Source organism: Drosophila sechellia, chromosome X (assembly GCF_004382195.2).
Source record: "Drosophila sechellia strain sech25 chromosome X, ASM438219v1, whole genome shotgun sequence".
Lineage (NCBI taxonomy): Eukaryota > Metazoa > Arthropoda > Insecta > Diptera > Drosophilidae > Drosophila > Drosophila sechellia.
Window position 1 is genome coordinate 20,591,956 of NC_045954.1, and position 21,710 is coordinate 20,613,665.

At 43.8% G+C, this 21,710-nt stretch overlaps 1 protein-coding gene across 1 annotated transcript; it reads right to left on the reverse strand.

The window, feature by feature from the left end:
* Positions 1 to 4,063: 4,063 nt before the first annotated feature.
* On the reverse strand, positions 4,064 to 16,709 carry LOC6615151 (runt-related transcription factor 3). Its single transcript, XM_032725235.1, has 5 exons — positions 15,933 to 16,709; positions 10,466 to 10,579; positions 8,978 to 9,079; positions 5,307 to 5,504; positions 4,064 to 5,107 (listed from the first exon to the last, which is right to left on the reverse strand). The coding sequence occupies exons 1-5, from the start codon at positions 16,465 to 16,467 to the stop codon at positions 4,119 to 4,121; spliced, it is 1,938 nt and encodes a 645-aa protein (XP_032581126.1). The 5' UTR covers positions 16,468 to 16,709; the 3' UTR covers positions 4,064 to 4,118.
* Between the last annotated feature and the right edge of the window lie 5,001 nt (positions 16,710 to 21,710).

The window sequence follows — 21,710 nt, forward strand, 5'->3', positions numbered from 1 at the left end:
ATAGTGTGAACGGATTAACTTGATGATTGATTAACCAACTCCTTTTTTACTTTTTTGTCATCTCATCCCAAATCATCTCAACTCATCCCGAGTCCCATTGTGAGTCGTATAATTCGGTTTGCTTGTTTATCACCTTAATTAAGACCCGGCTAAAAGCGCCAGCAAATGGCTAATAAGAAACATGAATTTTATTCGTAAGACGCGCGAAGATGCAACAAATGGGGGCGAATGCGAGAACTCCACTCAACTTCCACTCCACTTGCCACTTCTCGCTTTCCACTCAACGCATCTTGGCTCATCTCGCGTCGGCCCTTAACCCCCACTGCCCCCGACATTGCCAGTAACCCCTTAACTCCTTAACCCGTTTGCTGATGGTCGCCAAGGGATTTGCTCATATGAAACGTGTTAATATGCGAGGCGGCACACGTTCCAATTGGAATGGCTGCTCTTTGGTGGGAGGTTGGGTGGTTGGGCGCTTGGGTGGTGCAAAAGAATGCCCGTTGAGAGGCGAAATCAGCGTCTCAAGTGATTTCCCCTAGCTCTTTGTTGGGCTCAGTTACACTGAGCAAAAATATGTAGCTATAATGGAAGTCGCACGACCACAAAGTAAACAGCTAATTTTTATTTACTTATAATTTCTGAGCAAATTAGATGCAGACTTCGCAGGCCTTTAAACTACTTTAAATAATGGATGATAAAAGTTTACTCTGACTTAAAAATGAATTGCAATATAATTTTTTTAAATAAATATAAAATATTTATATAATATATAAATAAGTGATATATATGTATATGTGATAAGACTATCTATTGGACTTTAAGCAACATTTTAAAGATGATTAAATGATTCAGTTTGTTGTTTGACACAGAGACCAAATATTTCAGTTGCCAGAAAAGTGATAAAGGTTTTAAGATATGTCCACTTTTCCATTTCTGGATAATTTTCGGTCTACAGATACAGAAACGGTGATCCACATTGTACCAAACATGGATAACTAGACGATACTTATTCTGCATCTTTTGCTATAAGATTGTAGCGACTTTAAAGACTTCAAGTTTAAATTGCTTCAAGTATTCAAAAAAGCAGCTACTTTCCCCTTCACACATAACATGTAAACTGCGGATGTTTCCTTTCCATTATTTCCTAAATGAAGAGCACATCCAGCATCACAATATTTCTCTCAGTGTAATCGGCGGCCTCGTGTGAGTCCAAGCGTCTGTGTGTCTTGGCGTTTGTTTGAAATTTTACCAAGCCTCGCAAGTAATGGGTAGAATTTTTAATTATTTACACTCACACACCCACCCGAATACTTGACTGCGAGCTAATTTGTTATGCGAAACATCTTTGGCATGGAAATAATTAAAAAGTTTTTTCCGGCAAGTGCCCCCACTTCGAGCCCACTGTCTGCATGTCCTTGTATCCTTGCATCCTTATATCGATCTCTTATTTATACGGCGCTCAATCCATGTGCCTTTAACCCCCCGTTCGGCTACCATTTTGCGGTTATTCCGCTTCCTCTCCGATTTGTTACGCTTCGCGTCACGAAGTCTTGTAGCTCGACTGTATTTTTATGGCCACATATGTACGTGCGGGCAGGTGAGATCCGGACGGACTCCTCTGATTTCGCCCGGTTCCGGATGGCGGACTGCTCGGTTTGCAGCTTAATTGGATGCCACAATGTGAAATAAATTGAGCAGAAAATTACGTTGCCCGCCAAATCCAAACCACACGGAATGGCATTAGAAAGAGGCGGCGAGGAGCGATGAGACGCCCAGGTGGCCAGTGGTTGTATCCGTATCCCGACCAGGTCATAAGTTTTCGATACGGCCAATTCGCCCCGACGGAGTCGTAAAACGGCTGCCTGCGAAAGGGTCAGGAAAATCGGAGGTAGCTGTCTCACAGGATTGCCCGTGAATATGATAAGAAAAACATTCGTTGTTAATTGGATTTTTTCAAAGATATCTTGTGTATGTAAAACATTAATGGCTGTTAGTTTTTAATTTCAAAGAGCTGATTAAATTAAGCGGTATCTATAAATCTGTTATTATAAACAAGATATAAATTGAAATTGATCAGCCAAAGGTTGGCAATTCCCCCCTCAAATAAATAAACTACTTTCACCATTTGTTATTATTTTTCATAATTTTATTTCATATAATTGTTGAATTTAAGATTTATTTAGATATTTTTGGTTTAGTTTTCGGTTCCTCAAATAAAATGTTTCAGTTACATTTATTTCCTTCATTACAAAGAATTCTCATTGGTTGTTGATTCTTTATTGCACAAATTGTTGGTTTAATTTCTATATATTTAAATATGCGGGTTCTTGGCTAAATTATACACATAGTTTCGGTAACTCTTTTGGGATTTCCCATTTCTCTGGTATACATCAATTACACTTTTACTTCGATCCGTTGGTAAGCGTGTGAATTCATATATATATAAATATATATGTATATATATTAAAAGAATGTGCTATCTTGGACATTTCTAACCGATTTCTTAACCCTCCTCTTCCCTTCGCGTATTACAGTGATTTTTTCGCAATTTAATTTGCTTCTTTTTTTTTTGTTTTTTACCACTTATGAACTAACAAAAAAAAATTACATTATAAGTTTTTAAGTGTCATAGATTGCGGTTGCGGGTGTGCGGTCTACCATTTAGTATACAGTTATCTCGTTATATGCATATTTATAGTTATATATTTGGTTTTCGGTTAGCTTAGATTGCACATGTTTATACACATTTAAAGGACACGCAGATCGAAGCACATGAAATGAACAGTAAACAAATTCACGAACATGGATTACGGCTTAGGAACTCAGACATACATCGGCTCTACGACCCGCCCATCAAGCAAATCCCCTCCCCCAGAATTATACTCTTTCCCACTCTTTCCCACTCTCAACACTCATATCTTACACTGAAAAAAAAAAAAACAGTACAAATCACTAAAAATCAAGTTGACTTTGGCTTCACAGTGTTTACGACTAGTTTAAAGTTTCTATGTATTTTCTTCGGTTTTGGTATTCGTTTTCTTGTTTCCGGTATTGTATCTCGGTAATGACTTATAAGCTAACATGACTAGTTTTATGGCTCGGGCTTACCACGGGCCTGGAAAAAATACAAAATACGAAATACAAAAAAAAAGTAACTCTGTTTGAAATACACGTTCTTTTCCGGCTCGTTTTATGTTCTACAAATCCATTGAAATGTTTTGGGAAGGGCATACTTTCCGCCCTTCAAATTTGCTAAGTAGTCCTGTCTTAGATTCTAGTTTATAGTTTTGACTTTTTATTTAACTATACGCTATGTGGAGGGCTTTGAAGCGCTCCGAAAAATTCTACTAAATATTGATCATTTTGGTTTTACTTTATGGTCAAATGTTATAAAAAAAACATACACACACACACACAACTTCTAGAGTTTTAAAAACAATGCTTCAGATGCCTATTAGTGGGATATGAAATGTTTGACGTCCGCTAACATTATATACAGATAAATACCTTCTTCGGATTGCCAGAGTAAAATATTTACTTTTGGACATCCAACCCTTTTGTTTGTCTCCGATAACATCTTTTTTTGCCATCTATTTACAATATATATTTTATAAAAGTGTATATGTGTACAGCGGTTCCAGTCATCGATCACCGATTGCTTTTAGTTAGGGGAAAGAGTGTTTTCTAACCGTTTTGGCATGTTAAATAGTTGATTTTTCGATTTCAAATCGATAGTTGCGATAGCATTAATACACATTGCGTGAAGAGAATATCTCGCAAGCGGAAATACGGTGATACTCATTGAAAAAGCTTAAGGCTTAAAAGATACCGACCTATCGATAAGATCGGTAATATCGGAGTTTTTCAATTGATTCCCCTTCGAAAGGTTCGCGGCAAATCGGAAATCAGCTAGCTGGACCCGCCCTTGACCCCCAACTATGTACAGATTAGAAGCCCCCAAAGCAGTTCATGCCCCCGCCCATGCCCATGCCCATACCCATGCCCATGCTCAGTCCCACGCCCACTCCCGCCCCCATTCCCACGCCCACCCCCGCCTCGTGCTGCGGCCCGCCCCCCTCGCACTATAGAACCGCTGAGCCGCACCACAGAACCTGACCTCAATAGGGCCTCCAAACGCTGCCCCCATTGTCGGTGGGATTGTGGTGGCCGCGATGGGCAGCTAAGGCGGCCACCTGCCGATTGCTGTTCCCGTCCTCGATGTTCCTCACCGAGGCGCCGCAGTTGCCGATCAGGGTCAGGTCGCCCGGATGGGTCACGCCCCCGCCGGCCATTATGTTGTGTTGCTGCCGCACGCCCACATTGCTGATGTGATCCATGACGCTCTGGAGCTCGCCGTGCACGGAGGAGTTCGGCGAGGCGTGGGCGGGCAAGGTGTGCGAGTGGAAGCCGTGGGCGGACTGATTGGCAGCGGTGTACAGCTGGGAGTACAGCAGACTGGCGGGCAGCACGGGATACAGGGAGCCATTGCATCCGGCGGCAGCGGCGGCGGCATTGCCATGTCCTCCGCCCACCACCCCGGTTCCGCCGCCGTAGGCCGAGGCCGCCGAGTGCTGCGCCTGGTTGACAATGCCCGGGAAGTTCTGATTGGCGCCCAGCATGGCGGGATTGCCCACCGCCGAGGAGGCGACGCCAGCACCACCGGCACCACTGCCCGCCGCACCACTGCCCGCATTCGAGCCCGCACCACCGTTGGCCGCCCCACCACCTGCCGTGCTGCCCAGGTTCGGTGTGTTGGTGGTCAGCAGGTCCTCCTGCACCGGCGACTCCGCCTGGGAGCTGTCCGACAGGCTCCGCGGTCCATTCTGGCTGGAGTGCACGTTGTACTCGTTGCTCGCGTTTGTGTGGTAGCGCGGCACCAGGATGGAGTTGCCGCCCGCACCACCGCCTGCACCCCCACCGCTGCCCGCTCCACCGCCGGCGGTTCCGGCTCCTGCGCTTCCGCCCCCGCTCGCTCCGTTCACCGTGGAGGAGATCGAGGTCTGGCCGCCGGCGCCCAGCAGACTGTGATGCGTCATCTGGCCACTGGTGGAGCCCACCAGGCTGCTCAAGTGCTGGTCGAGATCGCTGGCCGTCGAGTCGGGCAGCACTGCAAGAAAAGTAAGTGGGTGTTCAAAATTAAAAATTTGCTGATAAATCATCGGGCGGAGGTTCTATGGGTGCAAATTCTTAGAACGAAGCAAACAAAATTGCAAAATATTACTTATAAATAACTTAATAAATAAAGTTATCAAAGCATGCGCTTATAGAATAATGTTCATCTTTAAGATAAAGTAGCGAAGACTTACTCGGCACGCAGTCGCGATTGGTGGCTCCTCCGAAGTCCTGGTTGTTGCTCTGATCGTTGGAGGAGCAGGTGAAGCCCAGGGCCGGATTGTTGAACTGGGCGGAAGTGGGCGTGGTGCAGGATGATAGTCCGCTGCTGGCCAAATAGGGTGAATATGCTGAGGCAGCTGATCCATAGCCCCAGTGCGTGTTGCTTGCGCCTGGAAGTTACACAAATTACGAGCATTGTAGAGCACTTATTTCGGTATTTTAATTAGAAAAAAATAATAAAAAGATAAGAAATTGGAACTTAGTAGTAACTATCTGATAAAAGGCATAGAAAGCATTAAAACATTACAATCGATCGTAAAGTGGGTCGCAAATGGCACACAATAAACGAATCCCACAGGCTTTTCAAACACTAAAACACCGTATAAATACAAGATAATTGCGGATTAGCTGTAGCCCCCGACGAAGGTCGAAGGTCCTGCCCTGGCGATTTGATGGCCCATGTGGGTCGCTAATTGGAGGCCACCTCCTCCTCCTCCGCCACCTCCTCCACCACCGATTTCCGCGCATCATGCGGGACCTTTGCCGCCATTTTGCGGAGACAGGATGTAAAAAATGAGCAGGATACACGACAAACAAATCAATGGAACGGACCAGGTCCTGCCGAAAATTCAGTTCAGTTTGTTTCGGCCATTTGACCATTTGCTGTCGGGGGCTGTCGGGGGTTAAAACAGAAGCCCGGGCGCGGAGCCAGGGGAGTTGGGGCGGAAAAGAAGAGTCAACATTTTGCGGGTCGCCGGGACCCATGCACAGATAATTAGGCTTAATTAATAGCCCATTCGGAAATTATTAATTAGTTTTTATAGGCGACGGGCGCGTTTTCGTAGCCGGATATTGATTTTGTGGTGGCTTTATTAATGCTATTGGCTTAAATGTTTCTACCTCCATTAATTACGTGGCTTTTTGTGTACAATTTTCTCTGTGGGATGTGGGCTACTCTACACCGCGTCTGTCATTATCCGCGCCAGTGTGCGTGTCCTTGCGTCTGTGTGCGCGAGTGGTTAGTCCTGCCTGTTTGTTGTCACACTGATTGACTTTATTTGCGCATATTTTGGGGCCCTGAATTATTAACCAGGCACCGGACAGCGGATCTTTTTGGGGTTTTCCACGGAAAGGTGGGGGGTGGTGGGGCAAATATTTTATTTGCTCGCAATGTGCTCGTTTTTCCAATCTAATCAAATTTATCACAGAGTGGGGAAAGCAATAGGCTCAGCTCCAGTTTCGAAGTCACCTGGCATTTTGGGGCAAAAATATCGAACAGTGGGTGGAAACATCCCCCTCATCTCGATTATAAAGGAAGGATTTCCTTTAGCCCTCGATAGACCTTCAATATTCCCTTACAAAATGTTGCTTTTCCGGTTGGGTTTCATGGTTTTCCTTTTTTTTTTCGTTGCGAAATTAATAAAATATATGCCAGTAATTAAGTCAAGCAGCGACTGTCAATAAAATTTGTTAATAAATAATTCAGGATACTTTGCTTTCTGCATATTTACAATTAATTTATGGGTAATCAGTATCAACAGAAGCGTTCAGTAAACATTATTTACTCGTGTGCCGCTCCCCCCACGTACATATTTATGTGTGCTACATAATGTGGATTGCCTTTTCAGAATCCTGTAAATCGCGCAATTTGCATTTTGATTTGTGCACTGGGCTAGACAGTAAAATATTGATACAAAATGGGCGTTTTCATGGGGTTGCCGCGCGAAGGAGACGTTCAAATTGGCGGGCAATTTGCATTGATTGAGTTGCATTTTATATTTATGGCGGCTTTTTATTCACACGCGCGTTTTAAGTCCACCGGAATCGATTTGGTCAGGATCGGTAATGAAGGACAAGTGCCACAAAGTGGCAAGTGCTCCAAAAAGAATGTACAAGTATTTTGGGAAAATACTCGAAGGCACTCGATGTACATCTAAATGCAACAGACAGCGGAGTTGGAGTCTCAATTAAATTAAGGAAAATACACCATTTTTTTGCTTACTAACAGCAAAAACAAGTCCGGGTTTTAAGTTTCATTCAAGAGCGCCGCCACACCGTTTCAATCGTATGAAATATTGCCTGGGAATTTCTATTAATTTATGCGAAATTAAAATGCGCAAAAATAACGCATATAAAAAAACATACTTCAGTGCGGAAAATGCACGAGCAGACATAATTAATTGATGCGCTGAGAGCCCAAAGAAAATGAGTTCGGAATTTAAAATATTTTTTATGCACTTGAGCCAAGTTCTTTTCATGATTGCTTTCCGCAACAGTGGGTATTTGGCATTATGCATCGCATATATTGGTTAAATATCGCATGCTAGCGTTTTTATGCCTCTATCAGAACGCTTTGTCTTTGCGTTTTTCTACTTTAACATCGTTAATATGTTAATTTCATTATTTGTTGCTTTTTTAATAGCATCAAGCTCTAAAGAGAAAATCACATTTGTAGCTGTCGCCATTTTTTTAGCCCCAGGCAGCTAGTTTTTGGGGCAGGGGTCAGTGTCGTCTAGTCCGGCTTTTGTTGCTGATGTTGTTGTAATGCAATTAATTGTCAATTTAAATTGAAACATCAAACTTAATATAAATGCATTTTAAAATGTACAATTAAATTTGTTTCACCTACGCGGGCACATGTGCAAAAACAGCAAGAAAAATTGTCTCCCACAACATTAATTATTGATTTTGTTATAAATATTCTATTATTGGAGCTAGTGATGAACCCGGTGTGAAAATAAATAGTTTACCGAATTGGTTTATTACAAAATAAAAGATGTAAGAGTGTGTGATTATTAGCTTGAAATCACTAAAAAATAATGTCTGATCTTAATCCACTTCTTAGCTTATTTATAAAGTAACATATTTAATTTAGTGGGTATCAACGCCGTCGACCCATTCATAAAAAACATTCCCCATTTCGGCTTAGTTCTGAGCTGTCAAAATTGGTTTACATTCGCTTGGTTAAATGCATTAAATTTATTTGACTGCGTACTTTTTCATATAAATCATAATTTGTATGCGAAGCTCTGATTTAACAGCGCTTTTTTAGGCATTGACTTATTCCCCTTCCCCCCTCCCCCACGATCCAGTGTGTGTGTGCTTGTGTTTGACCAACGTTTATTTGTTTGTATAGTAAACTTTGGTTAAATAAAGTGGCCAACAGTTTAACAGCAACAATAACAACGAGCCCACTTAGCCCAGAAAAAGTCTATATGGCACGGTGACCCGCAACTTTACCACATTCAAATGGCTGTCCAATGCGCGAAAAAAGTGTTTAAAGTTTTTGCACTCATTAACCGGTGACGTATATATATATATATATATATATATATATATATGCAGTCAGCAATATAGGTAGTAACTAAATAAATTAATGTTTTATCGTTCGAACTAAAGACTTGAACTCCACCAATGTATTAATAATATTTGGGAATCGTTTGCTGCATATTTACAATAAGTATTGGTTGGCTTCATGCTAATCAAAGGATTAAGTGTCCTGTAGCTGTGATTTAGTTGGCCTTGCGATTCCACATTTCCCACCCAAGCGCCCTTTTACTGTACATTTACTTTCACCTGCTTTTTCCCAGTACATATAGCATTGGGAATCTTAAATTAAGTCAAGAAATATAAAATTACTCACTCTGACAATTGCCAATGGGCGGCATCCGGAAGCCGGAAAGTGGATCCGTGGAGAAGTGGAACGGTCGTTGGCCAAAGGCGAAGTGGAACTGCTGTTGCTGTCCTAAAAGGGATAACACTAAGTTTTTTTCAGTTATAATTTTCTGTCCTTAACTAAATGGTTTTATTGCACTGGAACAGCGATCGATTGCAAATATTAATCATTTATCTAGTTCAGTATTAAAGATAGTCGCATAAATGATACCTCTTTCAGCTAGAAACTCTTTGCAATTCATATACTTTCACCATTCTCAATTTGCAAGCGTTCACTGTACCATGTGTGTGTGTGTGATTGTAGGGATGACTGTATTCGTTTTTCTCTGTCTGAGTGAAAACTTAAATGACAAACACTTGATGAGTGACATTTTGTTGCTTTCGAATCACTTAAGATCTAGGGACGGGTCCTTCCCGGATTTCCAAGACCCCAAAGACCACTATCGAGAATGGATTTTGTATGTATGTGCAGGGGGTATATGTGAAAGTGAAATGACAATGGCCCAAAAAACTTTTTGGCAACCGGCGACGCTTTCGGCTAAATTTTTGGGCCGCACTAAAATCCTGCGGCGGCTGCAGTTATCTGCCAGCTTGTATTCATTATAAAATAATAACCCTTTGTCTGCAGCTTAGAGTCCTGTGTGCGCACTATCCACGCGCCCACCTCCCCTTTTTGGGCTCTGTCTGGCATTCGGGGCATATAAATCATTTCATGGATTTGAATTCGGACCGAAACCAGATTACACAGACCAGCAAAACTTTGCCCTCTCCTGCCAGCCGTCTGAGTCCTGGAACATATGCAAAGTAATGTATTTGCATCCTTATAAATATGTAACGGGCAGGCAGAGTGTGTGATAGAGCTGTCTAATGAATATTCCTTCAAGATATTCGGCATTCTGAAGTGAAGTGAAATGAAGTGAAGTATTAGCAAGGAAGTGTCCTTGCTGCATCAGCAAAATCCCGAGTAAGGACTTCAAGCGCTCGAATGTCCTGCAGTGTGAGGTGGTAATATCTCAGAAGTGCGCTCCAACTTTACTTTCAGCGATGAGCCATTCTTCAGTCAGCTATTTTTATGCAAAACAGAGACAGAAATCGAAATGGGCTGTGAACTAAAGTCTACAAAGAAGGATACATCTTTTAATTAGCCAAAGGATCTATGGGGATTTACTAAATAAATTGTTCTTCTCTAGTTGCGTTGCACAATCGCAGATAGCCTCTCATCACTGACAGCAGTGAAATCCGAATGCCCCAGCTCCGAAACTCCTCCCAAAACTACAAAACCTCTATCTTGTCTGCATCCTGAGAATTGCCTGCTGCTGCAGAACAATTTATCTATTTGGCAACTAATAAATTGCTATGCATTGTCCTGCAAATGAAATAGCCGGGCCCGAAAGGGTTCTTGGAAAAGGGCAGAAGGACCCGCCCCAGCTCGTCCTTTCCTGCAGGACATACTTACTTGTCTTGGAACGGGGTTCGCGTGGCCCATCGACAGTCACTTTGATCGCCTTGTTGTAGGTGGCTATGTGCGGTGGATTCGTTGACACGGTGATGGTTAGCGTGAAGCTTTTCCCTGGAAAAACAAGGGAAAGCGAAACAAACAAATTTATGAGATTTTCCCTGCTAATGCCTGCCACACATGCAAATCGATAAACATATTTTTGGGGTTTTCTTTCGGTGTTTTTTTGGGGGTATTGTCACATCGTAAATGTGTTGGCCATAAAACAATAATCGTTTTGGCAGGAGGTTTTCCTTTTTTCGGTGCTACTTTAACTAGTTCCTTAATCGATGCCTACGGTTTTATGATGACAGTTGCCAAAACAAATATTTATATATTAGGGGGCACCAAAACTATATACATTTTGCAGGTTGATAATAATAATAATTATTCAAAAATTATAACTCTTCAGTAATATTTTATTTGCTTAGAAATTAAATTTGTGCATGTACACATTTTTAGTGCTATACAGTCTTCCCAAACTGCATGTAGTTTCTCAGCTGTATTCCCTTGTTAAGACTCGATTCAGGTCCCTTTTCACCTTTCGAAATGCTGAATTAATTACAATTTAAACTGATTTAGTCTGTCGACCTCCCTAAAAAACCCTCCACATATGCGTATTTCGCTCCCCAAGATTTATTTCGTTTGCGCCGCAGTTTTCTTTTAATTAACTTGTTTCAGCCAGTCATTGTCAAGTGTTGCCAAGGCCTCTTTGTCCGCAGCTCCTGCCATTTTTTGTCTCCCAGGATTCAATTAAAAGCATTTCAGGCTCCTTGAGCCGCCGCCTTCCTGTGTTTTCCCGCCTTGTCTATGACAACGCGTCGTATGCGCGCTCTGGGGGCAGGAGGTTTGCTTTTTAAGTTGACAAACAAAGCGTAAATCATTTCGGCACATACAAATAAACCGCCGACGTCCCCAAACCCCCATGTGTATGTGTATGTGTTTGTATATATGGCGTATAAACGCAGACGACGAGGCTTACACATGTCTTGTGCACACTCCACTGAACCAGGACAATATCCTCCTCTACGCTTTCTTAAAAAACGAAGTCTCAAGTGGCAGCCCAAAGATGTGAAAACACTTTTGTGTTCATTTGCCAGCAAGTGCAGTTCATTGTTGCGCAATTCTTTGACACTTTTCGTGGGGTTTTCCCGGCCTAAAAGTGGGTACTGCCTCAAAAGTTTTCACATTGGCAATGGATAATCGATCATTAACGCGAGCAATTTACAGAAAAAGTAGAATGGGGCGATTTTTTCGACGGGAAATCCATATCCCAGCAAGCAGCTGGAGTTTTCTTAATGCACAGCTGAATTAAATCTTTAAGTAATTGCAAATGTTAGCAAATGTTGGAAGGCTATGATATTCACAGAAGTTTAAGTGGGAATTCACTCTTTTCTTGGGCGATTCAATTATAATCGGAGTGGCGGCTTTGACCCAATTGATTGATAATCCCACAATAATTCCCGCCCCAACCCGAAAAGCATTCATCTTAATCTCCACCGAAAGTGCGACAAATGGAAATGTCAACACTTGAGGAGCAAAACATTTCCGTGCGGGTGTGGCGGCATTTAAAATCAAATCCTGTTGACAAATAACCTGAAATCCTAGCTGGCAAATCCCCGGCAATTTACCGTTGCACAGGCGTCATAAATCAATTTGGGGGTAATGAAAGCACACACACACACGCACACGCACACGAACGCACACACCCACGTGTCGCCCAAGACACAGATACAGATACGCACACAAAACGTTTGTCAATAGATGAATATTTAAAATATACTCGTGTATTGATCAAAAAGATAGGAAACTAGTTCTAATAAATTTGTCCTTGTAAAACGTCGAGGAAGTACACATATTTTGTATGATTTTTTACTATTTCAAATGAAGCACAAAATATATCTTTTGATTAGGCAAAACAAGTATTAAGTTATTTCCCTTACTTTTAAAATATTTTGATGCTTATTTATGGCATAGCTTTTGTATTGCGATATTAAACTTCGAGTTGGCCGCACAAAAGTATCGTTTTCAAAAATGCTAAACCGTTTTATCTGAGAATCGGAGAGGCAACCCTTATTCTGAGTGGCTTCCCCATAAGTCATTGTACCACTTCACTTCTTGGCCAAAAAAAGACTAAGCCCTTGAAAGCTCCGAAAGCCAGGCAGTAAGTCGCTCCAACACCAAAATAAAAACATTTTGCGGCTTCTTTGGTTTTCATCTTTTTATGTTTGCGTATTTTGATTGCTTGTTGATTTCTTGTTTGTGTTTACCTGAGGGTGGATATACGCACGAATGATTGATTGCAGGTCTGGCATTTTTGAAAGAGGCAGGGATATGCTTTTTAAATATGTTTTAGAAATAGTTTTCGATGTTTGGGCTAAAATCTCAAGCCAACAATTAGAGCGCTTAAATGTGTTGTAATTTCCCACTCAGTGATGAAGTTGAAAGCCTTTTTTAGATAATTAGAATTAAACAGACTAGATACTACCGTTTCCAACTGTAATAGTTATTTAATTAGAAGTACATTTAGTCTGGCAAAATTGCATTTAATTGCTTTTGGGGGCTCTGGCTGCGTTTTTTATAGCTTCTAAGTTGCAGTAAATCGGCACCACACCTACGGGGCGTATGAGTGATTTACATATCATCCGCCACCGTGGCCGCTGCCGCCATTTTGTTTAACTGCCGTCGCTGCTGCAGCTCCCGTCTAATTACAATAACAAATGCATGGCACATAGGCGGATACCCCAACACCCCTTCCAACCTCATCCCCAGCCCCCATCCTGTCATGCAATTTAATTACCCGGCCATCGATTTATTTGGCCCAACGCTAGGCTACACTTTTAATTAGCAAAGTGCCATGCACATGCACGCATGATGATGACGACAACGACGACGATGTTGATTGGAGCGGGGCGGGGTGTAGCGGTGCTGGGGGCTCTAAGGGGTTAAAGCCGGTGCCAGTTTCCGCCAGTTACGACACCCCGCCCCCAGTACTCGGTGCTTAGTCCTTAGTCCTTGGCCAGGAAAAACGCTTACCCCTAATCGAGGGCCATCCCCTTTGAGGTTTTTATTTACACAACTCTCGAGCCATTTAATACGACCGAAAACAGCCGCAGAATGAACTGAGCCAAGAACGCCAGAAATCCCAGGCCTCCGTTTCCACCGCCGAGAAAGATAAACATTCCCCAAATCTTGGCGACAGAAGAGACAACAACCCCTGGCAGAAAAAAAAGTGTGCACACCCCCTTAAAGATAAATGCCGAGCAAAAGTCGAGGCGTTAAAAAGGCAAGGAAAAAGGCAACTTTCTGCCAGCAACTGACACCTCGTCCTGTAAAAAGGACACGCCTGCCTGTGAAAAAGGAGGGAAATCAAGGAAACCATCCGGGCAACGAAGTCGTGCCAAATTGTGCACAATTTGCTTTTGGCCTGCCTTCTGTTCCTTTCAATTTTCCCTGCCCTTCCCATTTCCCATCCCCCCCTCCTCGGCGGGGCTTTGTTTTTCGCTCCAAAGTTGGTAATTGCTCGATCCTAGGATGGGGAATTTCCCAGAGGCCTTGGGAACTTTTCGGCCCGAGCAACAGGCAGACAATTGTAAAAATGCTCGGTTATCATAACTCGACTTTGGGGCTGTGGGGCAGGCATTTGATGGGTGAAATGAAACATGACGGACCACAAGGACTTCGGGCGCCAGAGACAAGCGTTGACAATTGTGTTCTTAAGCGGAGTTAAACGAGTTTGAGGAATGGGATATACCTTTTACAATTCGTTGTCGTACTAAAGTGTATTAAGCTTCAGCTATAAGCTAATTATTAAAGATACCCTGCTTGTCTTTGGTTCAAGAAACGCGATGGGAAATGCATTTATCGCTCTCGTTTTGCATTCCGCAGTGGGCCTAAATGAATGGGAAATTCCCAATTAAGGCGGCTCAATGCGGACAAGGACAAGTGGGACGCGGGAGGCATGCTGCGGAAAATGTTAAAGTGAAAAGCGAAAGATGGAGCGGAGTCCGGAAGGCAGTGATGGACGCGGACACGCATCCATTTGGCACTGGGCGAATGATGACAATGACTGCGTCCTCGGCGAGACACACACATGAGCCCCATTCTCCGCCGACGCCCCCAAAGAACCACCACCACACCATCCCACATAAACCGCTTCTGTTCCCCCTTTCGCTGGTGGAGGCTTTGGTTTTTGCGGTTCCACCGCAGCGGATGCGTAACTGCCACACCCCCTTTTCCTGACCAGGCCAAAACGACCAGCGGAATCGGGCTCAGCCCTTCCACCGTTCGGAAAGCATGCACCCCTGGCGAAAATCTTTTTCGGCCAGTCCTTGCTGATTGAATTAAGGCTTGTGTGATTGATGGCAGGCTGGGGATTTCCATGTTTTAAAATCCAATGACTACCATAAAAACTTATGCGAATTGAACACTTTATTATAATAATAATGACTCGAGATCACTAGGGATCAAAAATATATCCCGCTACAAGACTCACCATTAACAACTAAAAGTCATTCCACAGTTCACTTCACTTCCGTTACGACAGTTTATTAAACACTTTAAGACAATGTCCATACAAATGCTGACTACAAAAAATGGAACGACCTACCGAGTAATCCGCTTCTATTCGGTGAATGAAAACGATGACGACGGCGATGGTTACTGCTGATGAACTGCTGACAATTTGTGCAGCGCTTAACAAGCGGTTGAAAGGATACAAAAGGATACGAATGGGCACCAAAAAAATGAACTGAAAAAGGATGACAGCGATGCAAAAAGGCACAAAAAGTGCCCCCGAATAATACAAAGACCAAAAAGGAGGAGGGGGAGGAGGGGAAGCAGGAGCTGGCAAAACTTTTGGGCGATAATTGAACAAATTGTTTCGAGTGCAGTCGGCGGGGCGAAAGTGGAGGAAGTGGATGGGGCTTTTCAAGAGCCAATAAGAGGCCATACTTAAGGGGAACAAGTTTTAAGGACTGAGATTAACTGAAGATGGCACGGATGAACCCGGGCAAATCGACTTGATCGTGGGAAATACAAGGACGTGGTTACTCCAACCAAGATTCCATTTGAATTATTTACGCACATTCTCAATTCATCAATTCTAATTGACGTATTTACTTAGTAATGAGTAGCGCCTTTAAAGGTCATAAGGTGTGCACACCTTCTATACTGTGTATACTTTCTTATCAGACTAAAATCTAAATAGAAAATATGGAAAGAACACTTAGTTAGTTAGTTAATTGCTCAAGAATTCGCGTCTCTAGCTGCTTTATCTAACTGAATCGAACGTGTCGTTTCAAAATACATGAATATCTTAAACAAGGACTAAAGAATTCGCTTTCGTTTTAGGCTCGCTTAGCTACACTCTCTATTCGAAAGAAAATAGTTGGCGCATGAAAAATGGGAAGCTGACTTTTGGACTCACCTCTGCCGCTCCGCCCGACGAACCTGAGATCGTTGAACTTGGCCACCTGGTTCTTCATCACCGCCGTGCAGTTGCGCAGCTCCGCACAGTAGTTCTCATCGTTGCCCGCCCGCACGGTGACCATCGTTCCGTCCATGATGTCGCCCAGCGAGACGACCTTGAAGGCCACCGGCAGCGTCTTGTTGCTCCGCCAGTGGGGCGGCAGCACCGTGCAGACGAAGAGCGGACTGCTCGTGCGGATCAGCTCGCCCGGATGCTCGGTGAGGAAGTCGCCCAGCGTCCGCTCCGCCAGGATGTCCGAGGTCATCTTCGTGTAGGCCTCATTCAGGAGTTGGGCGGGCGTGGGCGGTGTGTTCTGCTCCGTGTTGCTGTTGTTGCCGCTGCTGTTGTTGTTGTTGCCGCTCGTGTTGTTGCTGCTGCCGTTCGTGTTGGTCGTGTTGTTGTTGCTGCTTGTGTTGTTGTTGTTTGCCGTATTGTTGTTGTTGTTGTTGGCATTAGATGCCGTTGAATTGCTCGATGTGGTAGTCAAATGCATTTTGTAGTTGTTGCTATTGGCGCTGTAGTGGTGATAGTGTTGCTGCTGCTGTTGCAACTGTTGCTGCTGTTGCTGCTGCTGTTGCTGCTGCTGCTGCTGTTGCTGCTGCTGCTGCTGTTGCTGCTCGAACTGCTCCAGTTGCCCTTGAGCGTGAGCCTGCACTTTTTTTAACCGCACAATTTTGTCGTCCTTTAATCGCACCTGCCTCGGAAAACAATCAAAGTTCAGGATTCGAACGCGGGTGTACCCAATGTCCTGCAAGAAGAGTTTACATTTAACATTTATTAAATACAGAATTTCGCATTAAAATGTTTATTTTATATGTAGCTTTCTTCACTGGCCTCTTAAATCTAAGTTGAAATTGGAAATCATAATGTGATTCCAAATACATGTATTTTCCCTTTTCCAAAAGGGAAAGTTAGCTTTCTTATAACTTTTAAAAATAGATGAACGTTATTATACGCACAAAACTACCTTAAATCGACTTTTTAATAATTAATTCCAATCATATTATTTATAGATTAAACCATAACACAAGCGGGATAAACATAGTTTTCATTTCGCCACTGCAGTAAATATTTTATAAAATTAAAAGTGACACTTATAAGTAACTTAAATGAAAACACACTTCGTGATTCTTGTTTCAATAGCATTCTTCCACAATCAGAATAACCCAGTGTCAGGTTTCCGCATCCGATTAGGTCATCAATCTCCTCGAGCTAAGGGCGGTAACTTCAATGGGAAACTTGCGCCCGCCACACCATAAAGTTTCCCATTTTGGCCAACGCCTGTTAATGTCTTTAAATCACGGCCCCAAAATGGCATATTACATGGGCCCACCAAAGGAAGTGATGGGAGCTGCAGGAGTGAAGGACGGCGGGATGGCGGCGTGGCAGGATGCAGGCATGTCCATGGGCATGGCCACCATAAACACAAATCAATTGTCAACCACTCGACGGGGGAAGGACTTCAGACGACTGGCAGGACTCGGATTGGCGACGGGAGTGGCGCTGGTTATGGGACTGGGAATGGGGATGGGATGCAGATTCACATCCCAGCGGAACGCAATTTGCGTTGCACTTTTCAATTTCCGGCAAAGGACTTCATCACCACCACTCTCGACGTTCGTGCAACACTATCCAAATCTAGTCGCTGCTGTGTGCCATGTGCGAGGGACCCAGGATCCAGGACCCAGGAGCCAGGACGAAGGCGGCAGGACGATGGACGATGGGCGAAGGACCAGCACACGTCACCGTAACCAGTGTCAAAATGATTGTGGACTCACGGGTGAGAAGTTGTGGTTTGATACTTGCATATTTTGTCACTTGTCGACATTCGTGCAGCACCCAAAAATCACAAGGATCACAACTGCATGCAGATACAGATGCAATCGCAAAGGTTCACGAACATTTGGAAACGACTGAGTGAAGCCGATGTGTTTTGTGAACTCATATTATTATCATTTCTTTTCAAGATAAATAAGGATTGCATTTGTTCTATGTATTTCCAAGTAATGTTTTCAAGTACTATTTCATGTAAAAATACCTCAAAAATTAATCTCTCTGGCATGTATTAGATATATTGCTTCCAGTGTGCACAAAAACTCGCCCCCATAGCGAGGAACCCGCCACTTCCTCTTCCCCACAATTCTTCCCACATTGCTGACCGATAAAAATTACTTAAAAATGCCACAGCTCATGGGTTGACTTTTGGCCAACGAACAAAAGAAAAAAATTAACACTGAACTGAAGAAAAGGCACGAAAAAATACCGTACACAAAATAACCGTCGACTGTCACACAAAGGGAAATGGTGGAAAATCTGGGGAAACGGGAAAATGGGGAAATGAGGCTGGGGGTTAACAAGCAGCGGCAACAACAAGGCGGCGCGACGCCAAAGAGGAAATCGCGGGAAAGTCCAACGGAAGCCAAACGTGTCGCCGCGAGTCCAGACAGCACACACTGGGAATTGGGCGGGGAAATAAGCGTGGGGGGGGTCGGGAAATCTAGGGGCGTGGTTAAATGGTGCCTGTTTCAGTTCCAACGTCATTTGCCTTTCATTTCGCTGGCCTGTCTTTTATTGTAAATTTACTTTATAAAGGTTATTACCGAGCTCGAGATAAAAACGAGCAGGACCAAAAAAAAAAACTGAAGGAAGTAGGTGAGATAAGCGGTAAAAGGGGGTTAAAACTGGGCCAGACCGGACTCTCAAATTAAGTTGAGGAGCCAGCTGTGGCGGGTTAATCGATGCCCTTTAGCTGGGCACTATGAGAAGCGCGGAGGGAGGCGCTTGTTTCCGCTTAAAGTCAAATATGTTAGGTTACATTTCGGAAACTTGCACACAATCAAATATCCTAGTTTAATCAAAAAAAAAACGATGCTTTCCCTTTCACGTTTTACTTTTGATCATTTTCAATTATGTATACATTACAATTGTTTTTATGGCAATTGAAATATATTAATTAAATGGAATTCATAGCAGGGTATTCAACGGCTGTGGCAGCTCAAGTGCAACATATTGACGACCAGAGGAGTGAAAAAATCAGCGACAAGTGCTCGACAAACGCGCCATAATCCGCGCTCGCCGTCACCGAAAGGTTTGCACGACTGGCAGGACTGGCAGGACTCACAGGACTCACAGGACATGGACACGCGCGGTTTGTCACCTCGTTGTTGTTGGAGAGATACATTTTTTTTGCTCGCCATTTCGGCAGCAGACTCGCCGGTCGGAGGGGCTAAATCAAAATTCATGATTACTGCTAAAACCGGGTATCAATAGACGAGCGAGGACCCCAGGGTTACACGCAAGTTTAACCCTTTGATGGCTCGCGCTCACGTTGCACCCCCCCCCCCGCCAACACATGTACGACATGTAAATTGTTTCAATTTGCGGCATTTGCCGTAAAGCTGCGCAATTTTCGACATGCCATGGATACCCATGGACCTGTCCGTCCGTCCGCCAACAACCCCATTTTGTGTGCGTGAGTGAGTGGCGTTGACCATTTTTTGTTCTACCGCCATTCGATTTTTTGCACCCATAGTTTGCCGCGTCCATCTGTTGGTCTCCCATGGAAAAATGTCAGCGGAGTGGGCTGGGCGGCAAAAAATGGCAAACCCAAATACTAAACTTGTTAAATGTTATAGCTATATGTACATATATATACATATATCGGGCGTGTGTGGATGGGCGGCTACTGGGGCTGCTACTTTGATGTAGTTAAATTTTAATTGGACTTTGGGTTTTTGCTGCCCCGTCTGTGGTATTTTTTGGCCAGCAGCAACAACAATGTGCGGCATGTGTGTGTGTTAGTTGATATTATGGCATTTGAAATTTTCGCATATTAAGTCCTAAAAAGAAGCTGAACTCATTATTAGGGGTTAAGGAAAGTCAATGGGATGTATTTGCCTTTGAGCAGCTGCATCAGTGATTAACTAACTTAGTTCATATTATTCTATTTGCACTTTTATGAGATGAGTCTGTTATGCACAAATCAAGTAAAGAGACACCTTAAAGCCACCCATCATAAAGAACATGTTAACTAATGAGAATCAAAACGTAATTATTAATTATGTCTTAAACAAAGCCTCTGTCTGCAAATACCTGTCCATTAGCAACGGGCCTTGTGAAATCTACTTGATTACCCAATAAATCCCCGTTTTAATTTCCCCACCTTACCAATCAATTTATCTTTTCCATTCGGTGCCACAGAGTTTGCCAGGGAACAAGACCCGAAATTAACAACATTTGCTAACTGAGAACAAATTAAGTCATACATTGTTTATAAGTGCTCAGAATGGGCACCACAGAAGCCCCAGGATTCGGGATTCTCGACTTCGGGTGTCTGTGTGTTCGCTTTAATGCCTAAATCAACTAAATTTGCGGGCAGCAAACTTATTTCCGGCATGCCCAGAACACTTACCCCAAACAAACCAGTCGCACGCACCCAGACACCCGGACACCCAAACAGCCGGACTCCCAGACACCCAGACACCCGGGGAATCAAGAGCCCAAGAAGGAGTGGACACCAAAATTCAACCATAAATTGATGCAGTAACACGCCCTCCAGAGAACTCGGGGCACTGCAATGCCGAGCCAGGCCCAACTGAAAAAAGCAGAAAAAAAACAAGGCTGCAGTCTTGTTGCAATCCAATGCAGTGCAATGCAATCCTTTCGTCCTGCTGCAGCCCGTCCGTCCCAAGCCCCAAAAAGCGAGCAACCAACAATGCCAAGTTTTCGGTCAACTTTCGGCCAAAACAATGCCCAATCCTGTGTGTTAACCCCTCCGTGGCCCCCTTAACCCATGTCCGCACCCCTAAAAAACACACACGGGCCACGCATCTTGTGCTCGTCCTTGGTCCTGGCTCCTCAATTTTTCAATGCGTGTGCACCGAGAAAAACGCCAGCTCGAAGATTTGATTCCAGGAAAAAGTTACTGTTACTTGCCTAAAATCGATCTTGCATGAATAATATAGTACTTAACTTTTAAGATTTATCATTACTTATATGTTCTTTCAAAAGTGAGTTGATAAATCCTTTTATGGTTGCAATGGTTTTGCAAAATGTTCCTATAATGCAAATATCAATTCGAGTACTCCCAAATCCCAAATTGGGAAGTCGCGTCCTGCGATTTCTGGCAGTGCATTGTGCGGGCACTCGTTCGGCTCTGTGTCCTTGCATCCTGCGAGTGCATCCTGCACTGCAACTGGAGATGGAGATGGTGATGGAGATACATGTGCAGGAGGAGCTGCAGCCAGAGCTTTAGCTGGAGCTGGAGCTGGAGAGCCTGGGACTTTCTCTGGTCAATTCGCGGTTTTGCTTGTCACTTAGCCGACGGCCGGCGGCGCAGCGCTGGCCATTTGATAAACGACAAACGACGAGGAGACGACAAGGACATTCCCTGGGCAGCGGGGTGGGTGTCCTTTTGAGGCGACAATGTGACGACATTTGAGCCCAACAGCAAGGGGCGCCGCTAACGGAGTGATACTGTACTGCGGCCGGGTTGCCGAGTACAGGGGGCACTCGCATTGAATTATCCCACCGAGGTGCGAGGCAGTTTGTCAGCTTGGGGTTAAACTGGCCTAAGGCCACGATTAAGTCGTGAATTCGCTTGATGTGTTAGTTGAGGTGAAGGATTGCTACGGGTACTTTAAGGGTTTTATTTTTGAAGCATTTTTTGTATGTTCGTTGGTTTATATTATGTTTCAAGCACCACTTACACATGGTTAGCATTTAACGCACACCGAC

What these genes read in the sequence shown, in the direction of transcription:
- LOC6615151 (XM_032725235.1), bottom strand. Translation starts at nt 16,467, where the DNA reads ATGCATTTGACTACCACATCGAGCAATTCAACGGCATCTAATGCCAAC. An exon ending in GCCCATTGGCAATTGTCAGA is followed by an intron (nt 5,505 to 8,977) that starts GTGAGTAATTTT and finishes TGTAACTTCCAG; the next exon opens with GCGCAAGCAACACGCACTGG. An exon ending in CAATCGCGACTGCGTGCCGA is followed by an intron (nt 5,108 to 5,306) that starts GTAAGTCTTCGC and finishes CTTTTCTTGCAG; the next exon opens with TGCTGCCCGACTCGACGGCC.